This window comes from Lontra canadensis, unplaced genomic scaffold (genome assembly GCF_010015895.1).
Source record: "Lontra canadensis isolate GAN:19392208 unplaced genomic scaffold, GSC_riverotter_1.0 scaffold161, whole genome shotgun sequence".
NCBI classification, from domain to species: Eukaryota; Metazoa; Chordata; class Mammalia; order Carnivora; family Mustelidae; genus Lontra; species Lontra canadensis.
Genome location: NW_022631155.1, coordinates 2,466,491 through 2,486,572, shown reverse-complemented (window position 1 = coordinate 2,486,572; position 20,082 = coordinate 2,466,491). Strand labels below are relative to the sequence as shown.

The window sequence follows — 20,082 nt, the reverse complement described above, 5'->3', positions numbered from 1 at the left end:
TATGTACTTTTGCATATAAGACATTTTCTGTTATGAACATGGTTTACCATTTAAAAAAAAGGACCAAGTATAGCAAAAAGAGAAGATATTCATTTGGTGACAGGGAAGAAAATAAAGGAACATAGTCACCGCCATAATAAATGAAGGCAGAACTCATCACCTCTTCCCAAAGTCTTTGATAAAACAGCCATAATACAAAGTGTTTGGGTACCTGCCTTCCATCTTTAGGGTGCTATATCTGGAGAGGGGTAATTGGGTACAGCATTTTCTGTTGTCATGTGAAGGAAACTAATCTGAGTAAGACCAGCATTTTAGTATAAGGTGCAATCAGAAAAAAAAGGTGAGGAATTATGAATGTTTTCTGTAGGTGAGCAGAGAGATTTTTCCAGCCTCAGTCCTGGGCAGGCCCCAGCAGATGGAACAGTCTGATGGCATGCTTCTTGCAGTGATCAGGAGAGAGCGAGGGAGGCCACTATGATCGGTGGTGGGGGTGGGGGGGTGCTAAGTGAGCGCTGCTAAATGAGGGGCACAGGGAAGAGACCCTCTATAGACTGTACAGCAAAACCTACCATCAGGAACTCCAGGCTACTTGGGAGGTTTAACAAGTACACACCAACTCAAGTCATAGGTCTCAAAACAAAATAGAAAACCAAAGAACTGGCTGAAGAAAACATAGGAGAAAATCTTTGGGAACCTGGAGTTAGATGAGGAATCCCTACAAGTGGCACTAACAATAAGGTCCATAAAAGAAGCTTAGAATTGAAATGAGAAGAATGAAAAGACAGGCCACAGAGTAAGAGAAAATATTCGCAAAGCACGTGTCCAAACGAGGAGGACTTGTATCCAAAACATCTGAACTCTCAAAAAACAAACAACCTAATTTTAAAATTGACTGAAGACTTGAAAAGACAATTCACAAAGAGGATATACATATGGCAAATAAGTGCACGGACAGGACGTCATTACCCAGTAGGGAAAGGCAAAGCAAGGTCAAGATGAGGTCCTGCGAGATGCTCATCAGAAGCAGAGCTTACATAGGATGCAGGGCACAGAGGAGGGTGGGAAGGGATGGGGACACTCACACATCACTGGTGGGGATGCCGAGTTGGAGAGGCACTTGGAGAATTAGTATGGCCATTTCATGTGAAGTTAAGCACAGAGTGGACATAGGATTTCGCAGTGCCGGTCCGGGGTGTATCCCCTAGAGGAATGACGCTGTCCGGCCACACGAAAACCCACGCCTGAGTGTTGGTGGCAGCTTTAGTTGGGACAGCCAAAAGCGGGAAAGCACCCAGATTTCCTTCCGCGGGTACTGGACACACAGGCAGTGGTGCCCCCACCCTCTGGAACGTGGTGGTGGGGCCGTAAAGAGAAGCAGCCTGTGGTCACGCACGGCAAGGGGGAGGAACGTCACAGGCCCTGTAGACCAGAGCAGGCCGTCTCGGGAGGCAGCACTGTGCGATCCTCTGGGGACAACACAGCGTAGTGAGAGGCGTCAGTGGGTGCCAGGCGTTGGGGGTGGGGTGAGGGGATGATGCCGTGTCGGACGGCACAAGGGAGTCCTGTGGGTGAAGCGGCTGTCCTGTGTCCTGCCTGGGGACACACAGCTCTGCACATGCGTGTGTGAAAGGTCATAGACGTGCACCAAGAGGAGAGTCAGCTTACTGTTAGATAACGAGACAGAGGGGTGCCGGACAGACCCATGGGGCAGCCCAAGAGGGAGAAAGATTACACAGGGGAGCCAGGGAGGCCCCAGGGCTTCTCCGGTGTGCTCGTGTGGGGGCGAAGCAAGGTGTTTCTGGTGCGACAGCAGCAGGTGTGGAAGTCGCACAGGCGCGGTGGCTGGGACCGGGCAGCAAAGCCCTCGAAGTGTCCATGCGCGTGTGAGTGGAGGGCAGCCTCGGCCGGGGTGGCCAACAGCCGCCGAGAGGGGGTGTCAGGGTAAGGTGGGGTGAGTGCGCGGGGTGGGGGCGCAGGCCGCCCTGTTTCCCTTGCGGTAGAGCCAGGTGCAGGCTGAGTGAGGTCCTGTCCCAGGAGGACAGCTGCCAGGCTCTTCATCCTGAGAGTGTCCCGGAGCAGGTGGTGGCCCCAGGCCATCCTTGGTGCTGTCCTGAGGGCTGTGGGGCGTCGGTCCTCGTTCGCACAGGCACCGTCTTAATTGCAGGCATCTGCCGAGGGCGTGGCCGTGCCTGCCTTCAGGTGCTGGGCGCGGAACCTTCAGACTTGGTTCTCTCCTCCTTCCCTCAGGTCGTGTGTGTCCCTCTGTGGATTCTCATGTCCTTTCTGTGCCTGGTGGTCCTCTATTACATCGTGTGGTCTGTCCTGTTCCTGCGCTCCATGGATGTGATTGCAGAACAGCGAAGGACGCACATAACAATGGCACTGAGCTGGATGACCATCGTCGTGCCTCTCCTTACTTTTGAGGTGAGCTTCCGGCAGCAGAGGTCTTCAGGCCCTGAAGCCACCCTACCCTGCGACGGCCTTCCGAGGGCCTGGGAGCCACAGCTCGGGAGAGGGTGGAGGGGTGGAGGGGTGGGGGAGAATTAGAGCAGCCTGTGTTTGGGGCGGGGTGAGAAGTAGTCCTGTAGCCCTCGTGCAGCCTGCAGCGGCGTGTGTGGGCGGGTTTGCCTCCGGGAGGAGGGGCTTGCTGGGTTCTCGTGTTGAGTTCCCTTAGAGGCGGACTTGGCCGGCAGGGTCGCCTCTAGAAGGAACCCCACCCAGCAGGAGCTTCCCGTAACCGTCCTGGTGTTGGAAACTTCCCGAGTGCGCAGAGTTTGCTTCATCCTGAAGTGGGTCAAGTTTGTTTTGTGCTCCCCCCAGAATAGAGGGTTTCTCTCGTCTCCTGTGGAACTGACCTTCCCTCTCATGAGACCCGACGAGGGAAGGGTGGACTGGCCTCAGACGGTGTCCGTCCTCAGATGCCTCATCAACAAAACCTCAGCTATTTCTCTTTCTTTAGATCCTGTTGGTTCACAAACTGGACGGCCACAACGCGTTCTCTTGTATCCCGATATTTGTCCCTCTCTGGCTTTCCTTGATCACTCTGATGGCAACCACATTTGGACAGAAGGGAGGAAACCACTGTACGTACTCAGCACTTCAGAAGCCCTTGACCTGTGTGTGTGTGTGTGTGTGTGTCTGTGTGTGTCTGTGTGCCTGTGGCCCCAGTCTATGACAGGATGAGCCTGAGGGTCCCAGTTAAGGATGTTGCCCAAGGAAGGCCTGGAACCTTCCAAGGGAGGGGTGAGCTGTCAACCTCGCTCTCCCTGCCCTGCACTGTGACCTCCCTAGTAGTGTACTCTGCCATCTGAGGTAGGGCTGACCGTGGCGGGTAGCTGCCCAGACCTGTCCCCCCTGCTGCAGAGTGAGCGTCAGGACACCTGCTTCCTGGGGTCTCCCAAGGATTAGATAAAAATTCACATTGCCCACCAAACCCCAGGAGTGCTCTTACGGTCTGCGTCCTGCTGGCTCTCCCCCGGGACATTGTGGACATCACTATGGCTTGTCAGTGGTGCCCTGCTTGCCCTCTCTTCTCTTCACCTGCGTGACAGCATATTCGGTTTTGAAGTGATCTTTCCTTCCTCACTAGACTGTAAGCTCCTTTGCAGGTAGCCCGAGCATGCCATTCTGGAAGCCAGGGAGCTGGAGGGGGGTTGTGCCCTGGGAGAGCCAGCACTGAGCTGATGGTCCTATGGTAGAGAGAGCAGGAGCAGGCCTCAGAGAAGGAGCTTTGCAGGGCCCTGTGAGCTCAGGCTGCCTGCTGGCCTGGACCAGCGTGCCTGCCAGATGCTGACAGAAGCCCCTTTTTTGGTTGCCATTCTTGCCATTCTTTGTCCTGTGTGAGCATGTCCAGTGGGGAAGACGACAGGAGGCTGATGTGGTTTTGTTGCCGCAGGTATCCATCCGAGACGTACTGGAGCCATCCCATCACTGGAGCCCCGTCAGAGGGCCCGGGAGGCCTGTGCCTCCCGGGCCCTCTGACGGGGGCCCCGGAGGAGGGCACCCCCCTCCCCTGATCTCTGGCAAGGTCACAGTGCTCCCTGGGGTCGCGGCCCATGTGGGAAGCCCACTCAGAGAGCCAGGGAGCCACAGGCCTTTCTTCTTCCCTCAGTGGGTATCAGGCTTCGCTCGATCTTCATTGCTAAGGCAGCAGGAGAAAGCGTTACGTTGTACGAGCAAAACTTCACACTCAGGAAAGGAAAGTGACAGGAGAGTCAGTGGAGGCCAGTGTTTGAAAAAGTGCATCCTTCCTTTTCAGGGTGGTTTGGTATTCGCAAGGATTTCTGTCAGTTTCTGCTTGAAATCTTCCCATTTTTGAGAGAATATGGAAACATTTCCTACGACCTCCATCATGAAGATAATGAGGAAACGGAAGAAACCCCAGTTCCAGAACCTCCTAAAATTGCTCCAATGTTTCGGAAGAAGACCAGGGTGGTCATCACCCAGAGCCCTGGGAAGTATGTCCTCCCACCTCCCAAATTAAATATTGAAATGCCAGATTAGACACACTCCCTCGAACAGAATGCAAGTGGACCGGGACGCACGCTGTCTTCTACCCTCCTCTGCCTCTCCGTTTACCCCACCCAGAACTGGAACTGGAGCGGGGGCTCCAGGGACTTCCATCTCATGCCTTGTTTGCACTCAATGCCTACCAGTGACTCACCATGACGGGACACACACAGGGCAGGGGACGGGCGTGCGCAGTGTGGGCTGGGGGGGGGTGTTGTCAGCGGCTGTGGGTGTGATGGGGGGACCACAGGTGAGAAGGAGAAAGTGATCCCCTCTGGGCAGGCGCCTCAGGAGCTGGCTTGGCTCTGTTACGGATGGCTGATGAGGCCAGAGAAGGAACTGGTTTTCAAAGTGCTAAAATTCCCATCAAAAGTGTTCTTTGAAAATGTTTCTTTAAACCAGCCTGGCCTCACCACATAGCTTCGCGTCTGCCATTGGGGTGCAGTCAGTGGGTGCTGTCGCGGAAGCTCCGAGGCCCCTTGCGCCTGCAGCGCCCTTTCTGTGTAGCTCCTGCGGGGGGCGCTTTCTCCCCAGGCAGCGCCGACAGCAGTTTTTAATGGCCCCATTGCTGAGCCCTTTCTAATGGAGTGACTCCGTGCCTGTATAGTATTTATACAAATATTTTAGCATTGTAATATACCGTGTCAAATCCCAGTTCTGTACAGTATATTCTGTTAAAGTATTTTTTTACGAGCTTGTATTGGAGACATAAGGTGTTCTGTTGCGGAAGTAGAAGTTGCTGGCACACCTGTCCCGCCCAGGGGCGCGATGCCATCAGGGCACATCATCATTTCCCCCTTGAGATCCGTACAGTTGCTGCTACCGCCAGAACAGCCACAAAAAGCAAGAAATGGTCTGGGCTTTGCCTATGTCCTGGGAGTACCGGCTGTCAGACAACAATCACACGTGACCTGAAACTAGAGATGCGGGACAGAGTGGCTGAGACTGGGAACAGCCACTGGAAGGGGGAATTATTAAGGTCTGAGGCCTTGTGTCTGCCCTTGACAGAAGCCCTTCCTGCTGGTCCCAGACCTTTCTTGAGGAGAACAGTGGCTCCCAGAGTGGCGAGGTTGCGGGGTGAGCCCTGAGTCAAGGCAGAAGCAAGCGGCCCTCCAGGCTAAGAGCCTCCGGGAAAACAAGCAGCCCTTTGTTCCGGGAGGGAAAAGGAGCACCAACGTTCTCACCCAGGGCGAGAGGGAAGGGTTCGACATGTGCAGCTGCTGCCGTGGCTGAACCGGGCTCAACGGGTGTCCAGCACACACGTGTGCGTGAGACCACCTGGCACGGGCTCCCGCAAGCCTGTGCTCTCTGAGGTAGAGGGAACGCTCGGGATGGCAAAGCCTTACCTGCTTGGTGTGGAACAAATGTAGCGCAATCCACTATTTTTCCTCCCTGCAGCTGTTCAATAAACTGGTTCCTCCTTTTCCATGGTACCGTGTGCATCTGACTTTAGATGTGGTTCAGGCCACAGGGATGCTCTCAGCCCACAGGGAAATATCCTCTAGCGGCTAAGGGGGGCCGGGGTGCAGGGGGGGCGAGTGAACATCTCTAACGCACATGCAGGGACAGCCTGAACACGGAGCATGTGGAAGGAAAGACGGACACCCTGGAGCCTCGACCAGTGGCCTGGGACACCCCTGCCGACACCGCGACAGCTCAGGAGCCTCACGACACTACTCTTGAGCCCCAGGCCAGTCTGAACCCGTGACGGGCCCTTGTCGTGGTCCCGAGGCAGCGCCCGGTTATGAGAGCCCCTGGTGCTGCTCCCGCCTACATCGGTTGCCCTGGGTCCTCTGTCTAGCGGCCCCGGCTGTCTCGGCATTTTCCCGGGCACTCAGCTCGGGTGGCATTTCAGCCCGCGGTTTGTACCTGCTGGGGATGGAGTGAGGCCCCGCGGGGAGCCCCAGGCCACAGACTCTATGTCCTACTTGCTGCTAGACAAAATAGCCTCCAGTCTGGCGGTGTCTCTGCTGCGTGGAAATCTCTGGAAACTCACTGAGTTCCACGCCCACAATCGAGTTGGGGAGGGAGTGCTTGGGGGGAGGTGGGCCTGCACGTGGGGAGAATGTGCTAGAAGGCTTCTCTGTATGGCCCCCTCTTCTGGATCCTCCAGGCCCAGAGCCCAGAGAAGGATCCCGGAGTTCAAACCCTGGCCACCAAACAGGACGGGTGTCCCTGCCATCGTCAGTGGAGGAAAGAAAAGGAAGCCAGCCGGTGTGAAGCCAGCAGCCCCGGGCCTGCCCCACAGTCTGCCTGGGAGGTGGTGGCAGGGTGCGGAGGGGGGCACTTGCAGGCTGAGGAGAGGCAAGGAAGGAGAAGGCCTCCTCCTCCCCTCCTCCTCCTCCCACCACCACTCCCCTCCTCCTCTTCCTCCTCCTCCTCCTCCTCCTCCTCCTCCTCCATCTGCAGGGTGGTGGTGGGACACCTGGCTAACCTGTTCACCTAAGCAGCCATCGGCCATGTGGCCTCTGGGGACCCACAGCGTGGGTGGACTAGGAGGGTCTCCGAGGAGGACCTCAGCACCCTGTTGGGATGATGCTAAAAGGCCCGCGTGGCCCGCACCCTTGACCGTGGACGCCCGCCCCAGCCTCTGCTCCCTGCTTGAAAGCGTGCGTCCCGTTAGGGACTCTCGAGACCCAAGGGCCCGGAGAACGACCTCTGACCTCTTGAAGGACGCAGGCCAGTGGAGGTCAGCCAGCACCCGGGGAGATAGGTGCGGGATGGAAGGACAGTTTGGGGCTGGCCCCGGATGTTGGGTGCGTTACTTTAAAGCCACAGACGAGGGTCCCCTTGCCCAGGGAAGGACCGGGTGTGACCAGAAGGTTGGCATGCCGACAGGTCACTCGTGTGGCTGGCCCTTTATCAGGTCACTGGCTGGCTGGCTTGTGATGTCACCCCCCAAGTAACCAGAGCCCCTTTGTGATGTCCCCGGGCCACCCTGTTATCAAGGGGTGCGGCCGGCCATGCTGCACTCGCAGGTCTACAGGAAGGAGGGACGTGCCGGAGCAGAGGATGGCCAGCAAGGAGAAGCCGGGTCCGCTGGGCCCGGCGCGGGGCTTAGGGCCGCCGCTCTCCCCTCCAGAAGCTGGGGCTCCTGCCCCCGCCGGGGGCTCGGAGAGCAGCGCTCCTCCAGCACAGCCTCCCCTCACCCTGGTGCAGCCCGTGTCCCCTGGGGACCCCGGCTTCAGGCTGCTGCTGGAGGAAAACGCTTTCCAGGCCTTGACCCAAGAGCCTCTGCTCAAAAGGCCACGCACCTCCCAGGACGCCCTGTCGGTGGGAGAAGGCAGCCTCCTCTGCCTGCCCTTTCCCAAGAAGCTGTGGGCCATCGTCAACAGCACCCAGTTTGCGTCCATTTGGTGGGCCAAGGATGGCACCTGCATAGGCATCAACGAGAAGCTGTTTCAGAAGGAGGTTTTGGAGAGGGAGGGTCCGGACAAAGTGTTCGAAACAGACTGTATGAAGAGTTTTGTCCGCCAGCTCAACCTGTATGGGTTCAGCAAACTGCACCGGGACGTCCACACATCCATCTGCCTTACCAGCTTTCTCACCGGAGGGGCCCCTGTCCACGTCCTGGGCAAGGTAACGGGGGCCGAGCTGCCAGGCTCTGGGGTGCTGGGGTCGGCGGGGGGGAGGGAGCCCCCGGGGCCGCCTCCTGGGCATCGGGGGCATCTGACCTCCCTCTGGGCGGTGGGGTCGGCGACCGAGACCCACTGTGGGGAAAGTGCCCAGGATGGCGCCAAGGGTGTCGGGGGTGCCTTCTTCAAGGACCCGCGCGATGGGCGCGCTGCCGACCCGGGCGGACACTCAGTTGGGGGCGGCGGCACTGGGAATTGGTAAGAGAGTAGACGCTCAGAGCTCTCCTCACAAGGGAGAAACGGTCTTCTCCTTTTTTTTCCCCTTCTTTCTTCTGCGACCCTCCCCTCAGCCCCCCGCTTTTCCCGTTTCTCTAGGTTTGTGTCTTTTGGTTGGGTGTGTCTGTGAGGCGATGGGCATCCGGGGATGGCCACACGTGAGGGAAGTCGTTGCTCTGGGCACGCCCAACGGCGCGCTGCCTGCCCGGCCCGTGCCCGAAACCTCTGCAAACACTGGATCCTCCCGCCCTGCTGCTCGGGGGGGGGTGGGGGACCCCCACATCACCAGGGGCTGTGAGCGGGCCCACGCGGGGCTCCCGCAGCTCTCAGCCATCGCTGAGGCGGGTGGACGGACCCCCTTCGTGAACTAGCGGTGTCCCTGGGCGTCTGGGGGCTGTGCTGCCCCAATGCCCTTTGGAAGCCTGTGGAGGGCTGAACGAGTGGGCGTGCTTCCCAAGCCCAGCGGGCCCCTGGACGCCCAGAGCCGGGGACTCCCAGCCAGGGCGCGCTTCTGCGGCCGGCGGACCTTGGCTCGGACAGCCGCCCAGTCTCCCGCCCCCGTCTGCCAATTCTGAGCCTCCCTCCCTTGGACTCCAAGCCCCCCTCCTTTGGACGTGGATGCTGACCCAGTAGGCCCCTTGGAGCCTTGGCCCCAGGGGCCGTGGGTGTCCTAAGTGACCGAGGGCGGACGGTGGGAAAGCGAGCACACGGCTTCCTGCCGGGACCGGGACCTTCCCCCGAGAGGCCTCGGGCCTACGGCTGCCTCCGACCGCAGAGCGGCCCCGATCCGGCTGCCGCTTGCGATCAACTCTGTTGTGACACGGACTCTCTTGTCCTCTTTCCGTTTTGCCCCGCAGTTACAGTTCTACAGGAGCCCCTTCTTCAAGAGAGACTGTCCTCACCTGCTCCTGAGGATGAAGAGGAGAGTGGCCGTGAAATCCACAGGAAGGCAGATGGAAAGCGAGCCCGAGCCCGACACCCTGGGCGTCCCCCCGGCGGCACCGAGGCCCGGCCTGCGACACGAGGGAGTCCTGTCCCCTGCCGGGGACCCGCCGGAGCCAGAGAGCAGCCCACAGGGCGAGGGCCCCACCATCCGGGTCAGGAGCGAGTCGGCCCCTCCTGCCATTCTCGGCGCGGTGGCCAGGACCACCGTGCCCGACACCCACGCCGCAGCAGGCCGGCCCGTGGACGGCCAGCCCCAGGGTGCCCAGGCGCCCATGCCCATCGCGCCGGACGTGGCCCAGCCCGCGACCTTCCCCTGGGTCTCCGTCACCCTGCCTCCCGCGCAGATACACCCTTACGCGTCGGTGCTGGGCCTCGCCCCCGGGCCCCCCGTGCTCCTCCCCGTGCCCACCGTGCAGCTCCCCGTGGCTGGGCTGCTGCCGCTCTACCACCCCTGGGTGCCCGGCGTGGCCGCTGTGCCTGGCGTGGCTGCCGGACCCGTCACCCCCGTGACCGTGACCCCTCACCCCCCCGAGCCCCTTCCACTGCTGTCCCGACTGCCGCTGTTTCCCCGAGTACCTGCCACTGACCGCTTGGCCCCCCGATTACCGCCCCTAGGCACACCACCGCAGCTAGGGGCCGTCTGGTTGTCGGAAATCAGGCAGGTTAATAAAATGTGTCAGAAAGGGAGCCCCTTTCTGATGAACCCCAGTGCTCTTGGCCTCGGCGATGTTTCTTTCTTAGCAGCACGCTAGGCCTCAGCTTTCTGCTTGCGCGGTCAAGAATTTGGCACGACACCACTCCCGGTGGATGCAGGGGCCCAGGAGACCCTCGGTCAGGCCCCTCGGGGTTTCCGCCTCCGCTCCTGAGGAAGGCCTCCATGCGGCGGCGCCTGACGGGTCCGAGAAGCTGGCATCGGGGGCCGAGGGCTCACCAGGGCAGGGTTTTCCTGGCCAGGCAGGCGCCCTTCCCTGCCGTGCCGGGGCCCTTGCATGACAGGACCTTCCCTTGACCCGCGAGGAGAGGTCAGGTCGCACCTCGTAGGAGGGGGAAAAGGTGGCCCCACCGTCCTCCAGCACCCAGAGGTGGGTGGGGACGGTCGCCGCCGGGTCCTACGGGTTTGCAGTGCAGAGGCTGTCTGCCGGGGTCTGGAGGACAGGATGCATGGGTGGCTCTTCCCGCCCCTGTCAGAGGAGCTGGTGACTTTTCCCCTTTGTTCCCAATCCCCCTCTTTCTCTTCTGAACTCAACATGTCGAGCGCGTCATGCTCCGACTTGGGAGGAAACAACCTCTGGCTGCTGGGGTGTGCAGCGCCTCGAGAAGGCGCACACTGCACCCCGAGCCTCCTCAAAGACTGATTGCCTCAAGGGGCACGGGCAACGAGCACCCAGGCTCCCACCATGGCCTTCACGGGCCATAGACCATACCAGATGGGCTCTGGAACCAGGCAGCGGGAGAGAGGGGGGGAAAGCAACGATCCCCAGAACCGAGAGACACCGCTGCCCTTAATTTTTCCACTGGGCAGGAGTAGGGAGTCCCCCCGAGCAGGGGGAAGAGCCCACAAGCGAATGGACACATGGCCACGGCAAACAGGGGCCCCCGTCACCCCTAGGCTAGCGCGCCCCTGACCGCGGCCCGTCTAGCCTGTCCCAGGCTGCTCCCTTGGGAACTGACGCTCACCAGTGGGTCCTCACCCGCTTCCAGAGAGTCCTTGACCTGGCAACGCCTTAGCTCTTGGCAGGCGCACTTGTCTCTTCATCCCTGCCTCGGACTCGCGCGTGCCTCCGGATCCCCAACCACACAGCGTTCTGAACCCCACCCGCCCAAAACCCTCCACCCGCGGGAAGACTGATGACATGCACGTCTCCACAGAAAGGGGCCGAAGGGCCCAACGGTCACCAGTCATCTGCTCTTCAGACAGGGCGTGGTCGCAGGGGCACGACCTAGACGGCATGGCCTCGGGGCCAGACCCATCCCACACTTCTGCCCACCGCTCCGTCCTGCTTGTGTGCCAACCCTAGTAGCCTCTGCTGGTGGAACCTGGCTGGCCCGGAGCCCTCCTGGGCTGGGCTCCTGCTGAGCACTCTGAGCTCACCGGGGGGGGGGGACTGAGCATGAAAGCGTCCCGCGGGCTGAGCCGAGGCGGCCAAATAGGTCTTGGAGGCAACCGGTGCTCGGGGGGGAACAGGAGAGGCCGCGCTGCGTCTTACTCTCTTTCCTTTTAAGAGTTTGTTTCTTAGAGGGAGAGCAAGCCAGAGCTGGGGAAGGAGCGGAAGGGGAGGCAGAGCGAGGGGACGGAACCTCAAGCAGACTCCGTTCTGAGCGGGGAGCCCGACCCAGGCAGATGCCAGGACCCTGCGATCATGCCCGGAGCTGAAACCCAGAGCCAGACGCTCGATCCACCACCGAGGCCCCCAGGCGCCCTTGGCTCTTCCTTTGGTTCCCAGGATGCCCTCCTAGGTGAGGCCATCTGGGAGGGTGGAAGGGCAGCTTGAACAGCAAGGGTGGCCTAGGGAGGGCCGTGGGCAGTGTGCTGCAAAGTTCGAGAGCCGGGACGTTTGATACCCACGCGGGAGAGCCGGGTGATTTTGGCGGCCGTGGACTCTCTTCCCGCCGAGCGTTGCCCAAGCCGCCTCCATGCTGGGCTGAGGTCAGGTCTGTTCCTCAGTGGGCCCCCACCGTCTCCGCTAGGCTCCCTTTCTCTCTGTCCCTTCTTTGCAGAAGGGGCCAAGCGGTGACAGAGGGAAGGGGAGGGGAGCCGGAGCCTTTCACCCCCTGCAGGGCCACCCCAAGGAAACAGAAGCGCCGTCATCGTCGGTCCACGGGCGCGTGTCCCGTGGAAACACGCACGGCCTCTTCTGGGTGCCCTTGGGGAGGATTGTGGTCACGCCTGTCACAAGACTCACCATAGGAAACACGAATCCCCAGTGCCATAGAGACCGACTAGGTATTCTGGGCCATAGCCCCAAAGGAGGGCATGGCCTATCACGTGGTTCTGGGACAGCCCATGAAGCAGTGACCCGCGACAGGACTTTCTGAGAGAGGAGCCAAGAGCTGAGACCTTGTGCCCCAGCAAAGCATTCGAAATCGCAGCCCAGTGCCCAAGAAGAGCAGTTCTCACCCAGGGCGACCCCTCACACCAGGGCGATCCCTTCACTGGGGACACGTGACAAAGGCTGGAGAGATTCCTGTGGTCCCCACTGGGGAGCGGGGCGGGGGTGGGGAGGGGATGCTCCTGTCATCCGGAGGGCAGAGGTCAGGGATGCTACAGAACGGCCTGCAGTGGCTGGCACGGCCCCCCCCCCACCCGCCCCTCGCCGCCGCCAGCACGAAGGAGGACCCGCCCCTCCCCCCCCATGCCCATAGTTCCCTGGAGCACAGACTCTGGCCCTGAGTGTGCCCCCGCCCCAACTCTCCCCCAATGGCCTCCTGCTTCCACTAGATACCCTGAGGCACAGGACCTCAGTCTGCAAGGCAGGATTCAGAGCAAGGACTTGCCCCTCCCCCTCCCCAAAACACAGGCCACTGAAAAGGTCAGCTGCACCTGATGACAGCTCGGGTTAAAGTGTGCAGAGTGCAGGTCGCCATGACGACAGAATGGATGCCACCCTTAGGAAAGCCATGTCCAAGGCCTACCAGGTGCCTCCCAAGCAGGAGGCCGCTATTGCCAGGTGGGGGCGCCCTGCAGCTCTTGGGAGCCCACTGCATCCCACAGGCCAGGGAACCCTGGGTTTCTGTCCTCTTGGCTACCTCGCCGAGGTTCGAGGTTCATACTCTGACATTCTTCGAGTTTCGTACTCTGACATTCTTCCTTCTTCAGCTACGTTTCGAAGCTGCATTTGCAAGTGTCAAGCCGTGTCAGCCTCGTGGACCCAGGGGGCTTAGCCTGTTGCGAGGGACACTGGCCGGGCCTTCGGCACAGAGCCCTCGGTGGAGGACAGCCGCCGAGGATTGGCGTGAACCTTTCCAAGCAAAGACAGGGCAATGAATCCTGCTCTACAGACCGGCAGGTAAGGCTGACGAGAGGCCGCAGTCAGAGTCTCGTCCACACCTGCTACACGACCAGGGGCTCGGGCGTGATGACAAGACGCAGAGACGGGCCCCGGGTTCCAGCCCTCGGCCCGGGGCAGAACCTCAGAAATGGGCAGGGCGGGTCTGCGTTGTCTCCGATGGATCCCGCACACAGGCCCTCAGAGGTCCGGGCCCACTGTGCTGCCCCGCCCCCCCGGTCCGGCCCTGGGACCTTTTACGCACCCTCACCCACCTGGCCCAGGGGCCTCTTTCCCCCCAGAGCGGTCCTGGCAAGGAAGCCCAATCTGCTCTTGGGGAGCCCCGCTACTTCCCCAGGACCTCTGACCTCCGAGAGGGCACTGGGGTCCAGCTAGGGGAGCGGGGACCCAGGCCGCCGTGAGGTTGGGACCCACGGGGCTCGTCACGGATCTGGCCCGGAGGCAGCCCCAACCTCCCACGAGCCTCCCTGTGGATGGGCACGGGGCAGCCAGGAGCCCACCTCCTCGGTCTCCCGCCTTCTCTATCGGGAGAGCCTGACAAACGGGGACCCGGCGCCAGGATGCTCGCCTGTCCTTACACCCCCCTCCCCCACGACTGAGACCAGCTCCAGCCATCATGGACAAGAGGGGCCAGGAAAACCCTCTGTCCAGACCATTAGGAGACAAAGCGCTCAGGCGACTCAGCCTTCCTTCTTCCCGAGAGCGGCGAGAGAGGCAGGAGCCACTGGGAGCACCGGGGCCACCTCTGGGTGTGCTCTTGGGTCCAGAGGCCTGGACCACCGTTCCCCTCACTGACCACCCCGTCTGTCACCTATCAGGGACCCTGTTCCTGCCCCCGTGCCTGTGAGGGGCCCGAGCCAGGTGGAATGCACTGGGGAGACGGGAACGGGGAGTAGGTTACGGAGTGCCCACGTGTGGGAGCGCGGGTGGACTTGAGCTTCTGGGGACAGCAGGCCTCCGATTCTGCCCCCAAGAGGGGCCTGCTGTCCGGCCACCTGGAGCTGATGCCCTCAGCCTCCCCACTCCTTCGCAGACAGCAAATGGCCGTGCCCGCACTGGCGCTCTCGGGTCCGGCAGAAGCCAGTACCCACGGAGAGTGCCGCGCCGAAGACCGTGCTGGGGAAGTCTCGCATGGGCGCTTGCTGAGATGTGGCCCAGCTGTTGCGGCCTCAAGTAGGAGCGAGGGTCCCCGTGCGCTCACTCCTGGATGGTGGGGACCCCACTCATAAAAAAAAAAAAAAAGAACAAAAGACGCTCCCTTTGCCTGGGGTGACGACCCTTGAGGGATCCCCTCAGCAGCCACCTGATCAGGAGACAGGCCCGCGTGTCGCCCGGGTGATCGCCCCAGGGTGCCAGGCCTTTCTGTCAGCTGCTGTCCCACTTCTCTTGGGGGCCGCGGTTTTCACGCAAGATGGAACGAGGCCCCCGGGCACTCAGTGGGGGCGCCATCAGTGGGAGGGACGGAAGGGTGTGCCCACTTCCAAATTCATCCGAGCCGCGCTGACCGCCCCCCATGTGGCCGTACGTGGACAAAGGGCCCTTAGGGGGATCATGAAGGGTAAACGGGGTCCTAAGGGTCATAAGCCCTCACCTGATGGCCCTAGTGTCCTTGTCAGAAGAGGGAGACCCGGCGGAGGTCCCTCTCTCTCTCTCTGACCCGCCCCGCCGGGGAACAGAAAAGAGGCCATGGGAGGGGTGGGGGGGCACAGTGAGAAGACGGCCCTCTCCAAGCCAGGAAGAGAGGCTCTCTGTCACCGGAAACCCAATTTTGCGACCCCTGCGTCTTGGACGACTAGCTTCCAGAACTGTGAGAAGCCGAATGCCTGCTGGGGAAGCCGCCCAGGAGGCTGCATTTCGTGAAGTGGCCCGAGCCGGCGGACACAGCCCGCCCGCTCTCAGTGAAGGAGAAAGAATGGGCAGCCGCAGCTCAGGAAGGAAGCCTCCAGCGGCCCTTGAAGACCAGGGGATCTAAGGGCAGCTACGGGGAACCCCCCCAAGCACAGACTAAATACCCTTCTCCGGGGTACTTTCTCCAGAAAGCCTACGTGCCTGACCACAGCCCGTCCCAGGAGAACCTAAGGGGCTGACGCCCAACAAGGTATGTCCTCCGGCCAAAACGGAAGGAGAGCCGTCCTCCATCCCGGAGCGCGGGGTGGGAAACTCGCAAACAGATGGAGGTCAGGCAGCGCATCCCCAGAGAACCGTGTCCGTCGGCCACGCCCGCCACATCCACAGACCACACACTGCGTGGCTTGCACGACAGACGCCGATTCCCTCCCGGTTCTGAAGACAGGGAGTCCAAGATGAAGGTGCTGGCGGGCGTGGGCTCTTCTGACAGCCTCTCTCCTCCGCGTGCAGGTGGCCGCCCTCTTGCTGCCTCTTGCCACGGTCACCCCCGCGTGCAGGCAAGCCCCGCCCCTGCTGTGTCCTTTGCTGCGTCCTCCTCCACTCCTTTCCCGAGGACACCAGCCATATTGAAGGGAGCTCATCTTCGCCGGCTTCCTTTGAACTCCGTCGCCACTTCAAAGGCCCTGTCTCCGGCAACAGTCACACTCTGAGGGGCTGGGAGCATGGGGGCCCCCGATGAGTGTGGGGCAGACAGCAGTTCGGGCCGTAGCAATCACCACCCAATCACACCGGGAAACACAAGGAGACTGGAAAACTCTTTCCCACGGGCAAGCGCTAGAGACTCGGCGCCAAAGCTCATGGGATGGGGCCGAAGAGCCGCGAGAAACTCACAGTGGGAAACGCCCACGTGAAAACCAACCCGCCAACAGGCCGAGAGCCCCGACACCTCGCCTGCCACATCAGCACGCTGGCCAAAGAGTAAAGGGAGCCCAGAGCAAGCACAAGGAAGACAGCAAGAGAGAACGGAGTGCGAGGAGATGAAGTAGGGAAGAGAGATAGGACCGGGGCCCCGCCGGCTCAGTCGGCGGAGTATGTGACTGTTGATCTCGGAGCTGTGAGTTCCAGCCCCACTCTGGGGGTAGAGACTACTTACAAATAAAATCCCGCCGAGGAAAAAGACGAGCAGTAGAGAGAATCGATGCAAACAAAAGTCGGTTCTTTGAAAAGATGAAGAGAAGTGTCCAACCCGTAGCTTGACCCGCCGAGAGAAAAAGACAGAGGATTCCAGTTACTGCAGGTCATTCTTAAAGGCTGCTTACCGTCTGATTCCAGGTCCACGGCGTCTGGGCAAGGCAAACTTAGAGAACTGGTTCAACAGATCGGCGACTGCCACGGGCCCGGGAGACAGGAGGAAGGACCGACTAGGTGGAGGCAGGCCACATTTTAGGACACTGACGGCATTCTGCGTACTACTGGCCCCGTGACTGGATGGATGGTACGATGCATTTGTCAAACCCACTGAACTTTACAGCACAAGGGTGTGCCTTCCTGTATGCCAAGTACACACAGGCACAAAATCACACAGCGGCCCGTGGAATCCCAGGGAGGAATGCAGCCTGTCCGAGGAATCCAGCTCTGGCAAGTGTATGACAAAAGCATGGAACGCCCTTCCTGGAGGGGCCTGGGAAGGTGCTACCTACATCGCTCTGGAAGCGAGGGCGTCGGTAGGACTCAAGGCCCAGGGAACGACATGACCCCCGCGTTCTTAGTTCACGGAGCTGTTTCCCGAGGCCGTGTCCCCAGGTTGACCTCCGGACACTCCTACCAAAGGCCACCTGAGCAGCTAGGGCCAATGGATGGCCACTGGGCGGAGCCATTCTCTCCCTGTGGAAAGGGATGTTTACTTATAAAGGAGGGCAGGAGGCTAGAATGACCCAGGAGGTACTAGATGAGCGTGGGAGTCAGGAGCATGAGGCCACGTTTAGCTCCCCATAGAGCAGATGATCACACATGGAAACGTTCGTAGACACACGTGTACAGGGGCGTGAGTACACCTGGACGCTTCCCCGCTCCGTCGGCAGAGAGGGCCTAGACCCAGTAATAGCCCGAGAGCACGGGCCCAGCGGGCACGCCGATCTGGGTTGCTAAATCCCTTCCTCAAGGAAAGGAAGCAGGGCTCCTTAGGCGCACGGATGACTCCAGGACAGGGGCAGGAAATGTGCAGCCTGAGCGACGAACAAAAGCTCAGTCTTTGTGCTACGAGTCTGTCCTTTACTCCCACACGGCTACCACACTCACACCATTTGTGACCCTTCTGGGGGCTCCGCCCACCCCACAGCAAGCAGTCTGCCGCACCAGCTGGGTGTCCTGACTCAATTATCGATGCCCTCCCGACCCTCTCTACCCGCAGACAGCACCGGATCCCGCGGGGTCAGGACTCAGTCCCGTAGGACGGCCCCCCCACCTTAGATGCCAGTCGCACAGGTCCCCACGTTACCCACAGCTCGGAGTGGGCTACACATCGGGGGTTCCCTGGGCCTTCCCACCGTGGAGTCGACAGTTTGCTACAACAGCTCACAGAACTCAGGGAGACACGTGCGTTCATCACCTTGTTAAAGGGCAGGAACGGCCCGAGGAAGGCATCCATCGGGGGGGGTCTGGGAGGGACCCGGGCACAGGATCGTCATCGGTCCCCGTGGCTTGGGTGGCACCACTCTCCCGGAACGTTGGTGTGTTCACCCGCCGGGAAGCTCCCCCAGCCCCTGGGCTGTTTTATGGAGGCTTCCTCACAGCCAGGCACGACTGATTCTTAAGGCCAGGTCCGGCCCCCGGGACTCCCCGCTCCGCAGAATGGGGCGGCAGGGATGAACCCTCCAGGCTCCTAATCATGGCTTGGCCTCTCGGGTGAGCTGTCGCCACCTCCAGGGCCACCCAGGAGCCCAGCTAGGGTCACCTGGTTAGAACAAAAGATGCCCCTAGGGCTCTTACCTCTCGGGAAATGACAAGGGTTTTATTTAGGAGCCCCGTGTCAAGCACGGGATCGGAGACTACGTGTTAGGAGAAGCGATCCTCCCAGCAACCCTGTTTACAAGGGATTTAGGAGCCCCGTGTCAGGAACCGGAGCCAGAGACCTGTATGATAGACAGACAGAGAGAGAGAGAGAGAGAAAATATAGAGATATAGATGTAGAAGTACAGAAATCAGTATCTTATTAGGTCACAAGGAGCCTGGAGCATCTCGAAGTGCCAGAAAGTAAGGACACGGTAAAAATAAAATGAAATAAAAACGAAACAAAGCCACTCTGTACCTCAAAGGGACTCGGAAGCTGACTGAGACCCCTTCGGACGACCAACGCTAGAACAACGAGAGCGACCAAATCGAGCAAAACTGGGATGTGACCCAAACGATAGAATAAAACATCCTCGAGTCCCTAGTGAGAAAAATACAGGATGGGATGGTGAAGGGACAAATGCACGAGAGTGGACAAGCCTCCCGCAGGCGAGTCCCAAGCTACCAAAGTAGATACCGCTGCCCCAGAGAGGAGGAGCGCAGCCCGGCTCCCCAGAGGGCGGGGCTGGGCACAGTGACCTCCCCGCAACCGCACCATGCGGAGCAGGCAAACGAAAGGGTCCCTTTCCACTGGGGACCCTGACGGCCTCTACCTCAGCCGCATGCTCAGGGTCAGCATCCACAGTGACTACCCGTACTCCTCGTCTGGAGACACCCTCCAGAGGATGGGGTGAGCATGTCTCTACTCTGTGGTCTTCCTCTCAGAAACCTGTAGCCGGGTCTCTGCCGGAGAAATCTACCCAACAAACCCCAGGTGAGGGACGTCCTACCGTGGGTCTGACCAGGACCTCTCCTAAAGCTCACGGTCATCGACAACAAAGTCGGGGAACTCCCAAAGCCAGGAGGAGTCCTCGGAAGACAGGACAACTCAGTGGGGGATGGGGCCTCGTGGGAGGACAAGATCCCACTCGCACGCGGACGATGGAGGAGCCGTGGCCCACAGAGGGCTGCTCTGGGTTCAGGCACTGGCCGCTGCTCCGCCACGCCCCTTCCCAGTCCCGTCCCCTTCCCTCCCAGCCGACGGGCCGGTCCAACGGTGTCCAGCGGGCTCACTCCCCTGGGCAGGCTGCACATCAGACACGCAGTGGGCCGGCAGTTCAAAACACCCTCCCACCGGGGCTAAGGACTGTCACGGCCTGCCCAAGGGTGAGTGTCCGGGGGACCCTCCGCACAGATCCTCTGTCCGGGGGCTCGGGAAATGCGGCATTGCCTTCCACACTGTCTTGTGGCTGTCCCTTGGTCTCCCGCCCTGCCTCCTGCCACTGGCCCCGCCGTTGCCCCGTGCTCAGCCCTAGCTCGGGCCCGGTACAGGCAGAGAGGCCCCAGGCTTGCCCGTGAAGGCGCCGGGACCGGGGACAGCAATGTTTGTCCCAGAGGATGGTAGGTAGGGTGGAGCCAGCCTGAAGGTCAGACCCCAGGCAAGGCGGTCGGGTTTCAGGAAGGCATGGCTGTGCCCCGGCAACGGGGGCTTCTGAGAGATGCAGGACCGTGGTTGAGACACCTCACACCAGCCCCTCCTGGGAACGGGTCAGGCCATCTAGAGATCATCACGTCGTCCGGCCAACGGGCAAGGGGGTCGGTCCCTGCCCTGCCCAGCCCTGGCCACAGGTGCCGGGGACCCGGGTGACGTGTGTTAACGTCGACACGATTGAGAGAGCCTGGCACCCCGGAAATGCCTCCCCGAGGGACGCTCGTGGCGGAGCTGGGAGAGTCCCGAGTGGGACAGCAAAGCAGTCCAGGACGGTCTGGATCAAACACCATCCCACCGACTCCAAGTCCGTTCCTTCCGAGGAGGGCACGCAGTATCCCTGCTTCCATCCTGGAGTGCCCCACGGGCTCCAGTCCTGGGACTT

The 20,082-nt window shown here is 60.7% G+C and overlaps 3 protein-coding genes across 4 annotated transcripts in view; all 3 read left to right on the top strand.

Moving 5' to 3' along the window:
- Positions 1–4,960, top strand: part of TMEM185A (transmembrane protein 185A) — a 33,872-nt gene extending 28,912 nt beyond the window's left edge. For both annotated transcript variants that reach the window (XM_032845255.1, XM_032845254.1), the window contains 3 exons: positions 2,248–2,424; positions 2,960–3,083; positions 4,259–4,960. In XM_032845255.1, coding sequence (XP_032701146.1) covers positions 2,248–2,424; positions 2,960–3,083; positions 4,259–4,503 — 546 coding nt within the window. In that variant the 3' untranslated portion in view covers positions 4,504–4,960. The remainder of the gene's footprint in view (positions 1–2,247; positions 2,425–2,959; positions 3,084–4,258) is intronic.
- A 2,561-nt stretch (positions 4,961–7,521) lies between these two features.
- LOC116859746 (heat shock transcription factor, X-linked-like) lies at positions 7,522–10,057 on the top strand. The gene is made up of 2 exons (XM_032845297.1): positions 7,522–8,088; positions 9,218–10,057. The coding sequence occupies exons 1-2, from the start codon at positions 7,522–7,524 to the stop codon at positions 10,055–10,057; spliced, it is 1,407 nt and encodes a 468-aa protein (XP_032701188.1).
- Positions 10,058–18,765: 8,708 nt separating this feature from the next.
- The window catches only part of LOC116859745 (heat shock transcription factor, X-linked member 3-like), a 32,981-nt gene continuing 31,664 nt past the window's right edge, over positions 18,766–20,082 (top strand). The window contains exon 1 of the mRNA XM_032845296.1: positions 18,766–18,899. Within this exon, the coding sequence (XP_032701187.1) occupies positions 18,766–18,899 (134 nt within the window). The remainder of the gene's footprint in view (positions 18,900–20,082) is intronic.